Raw genomic sequence first — 6,292 nt, forward strand, 5'->3', positions numbered from 1 at the left:
ATTTGTCCGTCTAGAAAATCATCCTCTATATCACTTAGATGATTTCCGCCGTTTAGGAAAGCATCCTCTATATCACTTAGTGTTGTTTCAATAAGTTTGGGTTCAGAACTTGCAGGTGCTTCTACAATAGATTCACATTGATTGGTTCTTGTAGAAACACCTGCGAGTCCAGAATTCAAACCTATTGATGCAACACTAAGTAATATAGAGGATGCTTTCCTGAACGGCGGAAATCCCTACATATGTCTCGATGAAGTTGCTGCATTTCATATCAACATGGAGGAACTGACCTTGAATGTGCAGAATTATATGCAAGAGAATAACGTGCAAGTTCAACTGCTTTAGTTGCCTCCAACAACCCTTCGATATCTGCGCCAGAGCTAAAGTTCCTTAAAACAGGATGACATGCTTCACTTTAGCTGAGTTTTCTTTGCTTCTGCCGTTTTTTCGTCCATATGTAATATTGGCTGATATAGGGTTACACTGCAATGGAAGATGTTCAATTCAGATTTCAGCACATTTTGGGTTAGGTGGCTAGACTAACTGCCGATCTCCTTTTCGTTTCATTGGGAGATTGACGTAAAGATCAGCCAGTTATGTAGTAACATGATCATATGCATGCAAGGATCACAATTCAAAACCCAACTACTTATCATCTTTTTTCATTCTCTGCATGCACACAAGTAATGGGTAATACTTTTGCTAACTTTGTAACGGATTCTGTCTTTAGTTTTCAAGTAATGGGAAATACTTGAGCTAAATTAGTAATGGGAATTTAATATTCTTTGCATGCACACAATTGCTGCTCTTCAGTTGTTTAGTATTTTTGTATTCACATTTTGTTATGAATTTTAGGTGTTGTAAGTGAGCGCAAGACAAATGGCTCTCTGCTTATTGCAACCAGTGGAGGGCTAAACCAACAAAGAACGAGGGTAAGTGAAGCTTTTCCTTAACCTGCATCTGAATCTTTCTACTGTGGCAGCGAAGAGCTGTTTGACAAATAAGGCGATTATCGCTAATGATATTAATAATGATCATGCCTCTCTTTTGGTGTATGCTTAGTGCAATTACTAGAAAACTTGCAAAGAAGGCCCAGTTTTGTATATTGTTGTCTCTGAAGTCTTGATTAAAAAATCATGTATTTGGCTGAGTGTTTGACAATTTAGACTAGCATACTGACTTATTTATGTTCGATTGTTGATCTGAACGATAATTTGCTTATACTGTTCGGAACTGATTTGCTTCATCTTGCCTTTCCCAGCTAATCTAGTAGCATGGGTTTCATGGAATGAAACCATAGACGTATTCCCTGCTTACTGGCTTGTCTCGTTATAGCTAATTTTGTGTGGTAATAATTTTATGCAAATAGGCAGTTTATGCTGGACTGTTTTTACTTCCTTCATCATGATTCGCATATTGCTGTATATACTAATATGCTTGTGAAATATTATAGTTAGTTAGCTACTGGTTGGCTGGGTAAAGTATCTACTAAAGAACACAAGTTCAGCATATTTTCTTGCACTCTTGAAGTTCTGTATCATCGTTATTACTATCACCTGTTGATATTACAAACCCGTTCGGCTCATTTTCAAGTACTGAATTGTGAACTTATGAATGATTGGCTTTGACCTGTAGTGCATTTAGTTTGTGCTGGCTTAGTGTGAGCAAACATGGTTGGATCTTATTAAGAGACTCCTTCACTTTATCTTACGTCTTTCCTATACCAAGCTAGTGAAGAGGTTCATAGAATTGGAGGGCACATCCTTGACAAATTAATTCTGCAGAAATTTGCTCTGGGTCTTTTGGAAAGGGTAAATATGCGCTCCAGTTTAATTGTTATACATAACATGCTGTAAATTTTACTTTACTATATCAGTAGTGTCTGTGTATTTGTAAGTAATTTCATTCACCTGTGAATAGCAGGTTTCTGTTTGAACATTTGGTCACTGATCTACTTAATTCGGTTGAATCTTGCTTGATATTATTTCTTCTTGTATATGTTTAAACATAGAAACCAGAAAATTCTATATGTTGGGTAATTACCAGTTGACTTCTCTAAGATAGACTGGAAAGCCTATAAAATCAGAACAGTAGGATATATGTACCATAATGATGGACTGTAAGAATTGCTTAATCACAAAAGAGTTACTTTTTCTCTTGGAAATGCCGTGTTCCAAATTGAGAGATCTGTTGTTTTTAACCTTGAATAATCTAACGTCGCGTTCCAAATTTGCGAGACCTTGGTGATTTATACATAATTATTTTGAAAATGATGTTGTAGGTGCTGAATATATATGGCAGCTTTCTTTCTACCTTAGATGCTCGCAGTCCTAAGGTGACTGAAAGAGGAGTGCTGCAAATTCTATTAGATTTAAGATTCGTTTTTGATGTTGTATCTGGGGGTGACTTGAACATGAACGATGAGTGCAAGCTCTCTATGAAAAGTCAGGTGCAAAAACAGGACTCTTCTGTCAGTAGAAAGCGCGTTCCGGAATTGACAAGTAGTCTCTCACAAAGGCTGGATCCTATAGATTGGCAAACGTAAGTTTTTTCAGTTCCCAATGAACTTCTTTAAAGTGACCATCCAACCCGTTGGGATGTTTATCATGGAGGTCAATTGGATCAAGAGTGATTCCGTGATCTCATTGTATAAGTAGAAGTTAGCAAACTTTAGAGCACAATGTTCCAATTGTGCCAACTCTTGTAGATGCAGGGGAATACTCAGTCCGTCTAGTTCTAAGTTTTAGATTCATGTAGCGCTTTTTATTTCAAATCTCAGTTTCTTATAGTTTTCTGTTCTTGCATTAGATTATCTGAGTTGAATTCTTTTATTTTTGGACAAGACAGGTACGAGCTGGGAGAATGAGAAACAGGCATACTACGGCATGCTGTCCTCTTTGTTTCTTTGTGCAGCTTAATCGAATGTACACTGACACCCAGAGGAAATTACCTAGCAATTCTGAGTCAAACATAATGAGGTCTTACATTTGTTCCGTTTTCATAGTTGTTTTAATGGCTGATCAAGAATGCAATAGAATTTGGGACAAACTTCACGATACTTGACACACTTCTGCCGTTCTGCGTCTTTTCATTTAAGGTCCCTCAAGGATAGAGACTATTCTGTATTCGAAGAGCTACATATATCCAGCAAAATTTTTTATATATAAACTCGTCTTAGCTTTGACTAAGATGCATTTTCACTTTGAACACTTGCACAAAGTATAACAGTTCATAACATAGTAAATTAGGAACTTACTGGGTCTGACAATTACAGTAGCTTCATGAAAAACTACTGGACTGGAAGAGCAGGTTACATGGGCTCATGGTGCATTGCAGTCCTGGCATGGCATCACTTGCAGAATCCTGTATTTGTTTTCAGTTCAGTAACTTTCTGTGCATGACGACTCACAAAGAGTGCGACTTTGTGCACCCAATTTAACCGGGCAGCAGATTCCTCCTTTCCACTGGTTTAGGAAGCAGAAAGCCTTTGATATAAGAGGATTTCTAAAAGAGATTATTTCCCTTATTGGCCTGATTTCCGGTCAAGATATTATTCTCTGTAGTTAATGACTTTCATATAATAATAATATATATTGAGAATCCGATTAAGGGATTACTCAAGGAAGTTTATCCTTCCATTATGGTATCATCCTAAAAGAGATCCTCCTTCTTCTTCCCCCTATTTTCTTCTAAAAAAAAAAAAAAAAACAATCCATGGCAGGTGATAAAAAATCCCTGCATCCAGCTTTTACTGTCAATAACATAAAAACCCTAATCCCCATTCTTCTTGATATCAAACAAGATGAATACTCATCGTGGGTTTTTCTCTTCGAACTCCATCTCCAGGCTCACGGACTCCTTTTCCTCATCGACGGATCAGCAACACCAACAGAAATTGACGCCAATACCTCGCAACAACTAGACGCTCTCTGCCGTCATTGGATGTTCTCCACCATGGCCAAGGATCTAATGCTCACGGTTCTAAAATCGGGAAAACTGCTAAAGAACTTTGGGATCACCTTCAGAAGCTTTTTCAAGATAACAAAGGTAATCGTGCTGCGACCCTTGAAAGTAAATTTGTCAATCTAAAGTTTGTTGATTGTGCTAGCGTCGATGACTATTGCGATAAACTAAAATCGTTGTCGGATCGACTGACCGATCTTGATTTCCCCATGAACGACAAACGATTGGTTATCCAACTTGTCAATGGACTCCCGGAGGAATACAACACTGTTGCATCCTTTATACAACAGTCCATGCCTACTTTTGACGCTGCTCGTTCTCAATTGCGCACTAAGGAGATTCGTCATCAGCTGCTCTTGCTGCCACAGCCTCATCGACTGATCGTGGGACTCACCGTAGCCACCGTTCAGGATCAGGCAAACGCGGACCTCGACAACCACAGCCTGTTCATACAGTAGCCTCTCCGTCGATGGATCCACCCCTACTGCCAACACCGCAGCAATTCCGCCAAGCATACAGACCTCCAGCAGCGTATTACCCTCAATGGAACTCTTACTGGGAAGCTCCTCCGTGTCCTTACCCAACAGCTCCTCATTGGCAGTCATCTTTCTCCCCACGTGGATCAACACATGGTCGCTCTTCTGCTGCTCAGAGTCGTCCTAGGCCCCCTGTTTACGACCAGCCTCAAGCCTACCTTGCTCCATCCAACGAGCTGCTACAGCCAACTGACTTTGCTCAAGCATACAGCTCTATGACCTTACAACCACCTGATGATACATTATATATGGATACTGGTGCGACTTCTCATATCACTGCGGATTCAGGTACGCTACACACTGTTTTTAACACTAGTAATGTACAATCCATCTTAGTTGGCAATGGAAACTCCATCCCAGTTACAGCCAGAGGCACTAAATCTATAAATCTCCCTTCCCGAACTCTCCACCTAAAAAATACCCTGGTTGTCCCTGATATAATCAAAAATCTTGTTTCCGTTCGTAAATTCACCACTGATAATCATGTGTCCGTTGAATTTGATCCATCTGGTTTTTCTGTGAAGGATTTGAGTTCGAGGGCGATCCTTCTTCGATGTAATAGCTCTGGGGATCTTTATCCTCTCAACATCTCTGCCGTGTCACCTTCAAAATCATCCGCATCTCCTCCCCTGTCTCTTGCTGTGTGCTCGTCTGATATCTGGCATGCACGCCTCGGCCATCCCGGCCATGCTATTCTAGATAATTTACGTTCCAATTCTTATATTCAGTGTAATAAGAAACAGTCTACCAAACTTTGTCATTCTTGTCAAGTTAGTAAACATGTTCGTCTCCCATTTTTTGAATCGAATTCCATGACTTTTTCTCTTTTTTCTCTTATTCATAGTGATTTATGGACTTGTCCCGTACATGTTGAGACTGGTTTTCGCTATTACCTTATCTTGTTGGATGACTATACAAATTATCTATGGGTATATCCTTTAAAACTAAAATCTCAAGTCTATACCAAGTTCTTAGAATTTCGCTCTTTTGTCAAAACTCAATTTGAGCGGGATATAAAATGTTTTCAATCCGACAAGGGTCGTGAATTTGATAATTCCTCTTTTCTTAATTTTTCTCAAACAAATGGCTTGGTTTTTCGATTCTCTTGTCCTCACACTTCATCTCAAAATGGGAAGGCGGAACGAATGATTCGTCGTATTAATGACATCACTCGCACCCTCATGTCGCATGCTTCCGTACCCTCTAAATATTGGGCCGATTCTCTTCATATGGCTGTCTATCTCCACAACATTCTCCCCTCTAAAGTGCTCAACTTCACTTCCCCCGTTTCTATTCTTTACCAACGCCAACCAACCTATGACCATCTTCGTACGTTTGGTTGTCTCTGCTATCCCAATCTTTCCTCTACTATCCCACACAAACTGGCTCCTCGTTCATCTAGATGTGTCTTCCTTGGATTTCCTCTTCACCATCGTGGTTATCGTTGCCTCGACCTATCCACCAACAAAATTATTTTATCTCGCCATGTAACGTTTGACGAAAACGTTTTTCCGTTTAGTGAATCTTCTCTTAGTAATCCTTCCACTGCCGATAATTCTCTGTCACCTACTTCGCCCTTAATTCCGGCATCTCTGGCCTACCCATCCTCCACCTCTTCTGGACCTCATTCTCCCACTACTCAACAGTTGTATACTCCCCCACATCGTCGCTTTCCAACTACTTCCGCTGCATCATCTCCTAACGACAGCACCCTCCAATCTCCTGCTGTCATTCCGTCTCTGCTCCCTACAGCAAATTCAGCACCTACATCATCTTCTCCTGTCCCACCTACA

The 6,292-nt window shown here is 40.1% G+C and overlaps 1 protein-coding gene across 1 annotated transcript; it reads left to right on the forward strand.

Moving 5' to 3' along the window:
* Positions 1–210: 210 nt before the first annotated feature.
* LOC113300403 lies at positions 211–3,200 on the forward strand. The gene is made up of 4 exons (XM_026549628.1): positions 211–690; positions 856–932; positions 2,282–2,541; positions 2,848–3,200. Exons 1-4 carry the CDS (start codon positions 615–617, stop codon positions 2,864–2,866), a joined length of 432 nt encoding a protein of 143 aa, XP_026405413.1. The 5' UTR covers positions 211–614; the 3' UTR covers positions 2,867–3,200.
* Positions 3,201–6,292: the final 3,092 nt, after the last annotated feature.

Source organism: Papaver somniferum, chromosome 7 (assembly GCF_003573695.1).
Source record: "Papaver somniferum cultivar HN1 chromosome 7, ASM357369v1, whole genome shotgun sequence".
Taxonomy (NCBI): Eukaryota; Viridiplantae; Streptophyta; class Magnoliopsida; order Ranunculales; family Papaveraceae; genus Papaver; species Papaver somniferum.

Bases quoted from the DNA above. Each gene is read 5' to 3' on its own strand.
- LOC113300403 (XM_026549628.1), top strand. From the start codon at position 615: ATGCATGCAAGGATCACAATTCAAAACCCAACTACTTATCATCTTTTT. The intron at 691-855 runs GTAATACTTTTG...TATGAATTTTAG, and splicing joins TGCATGCACACAAGTAATGG to GTGTTGTAAGTGAGCGCAAG. The intron at 933-2,281 runs GTAAGTGAAGCT...ATGATGTTGTAG, and splicing joins TAAACCAACAAAGAACGAGG to GTGCTGAATATATATGGCAG.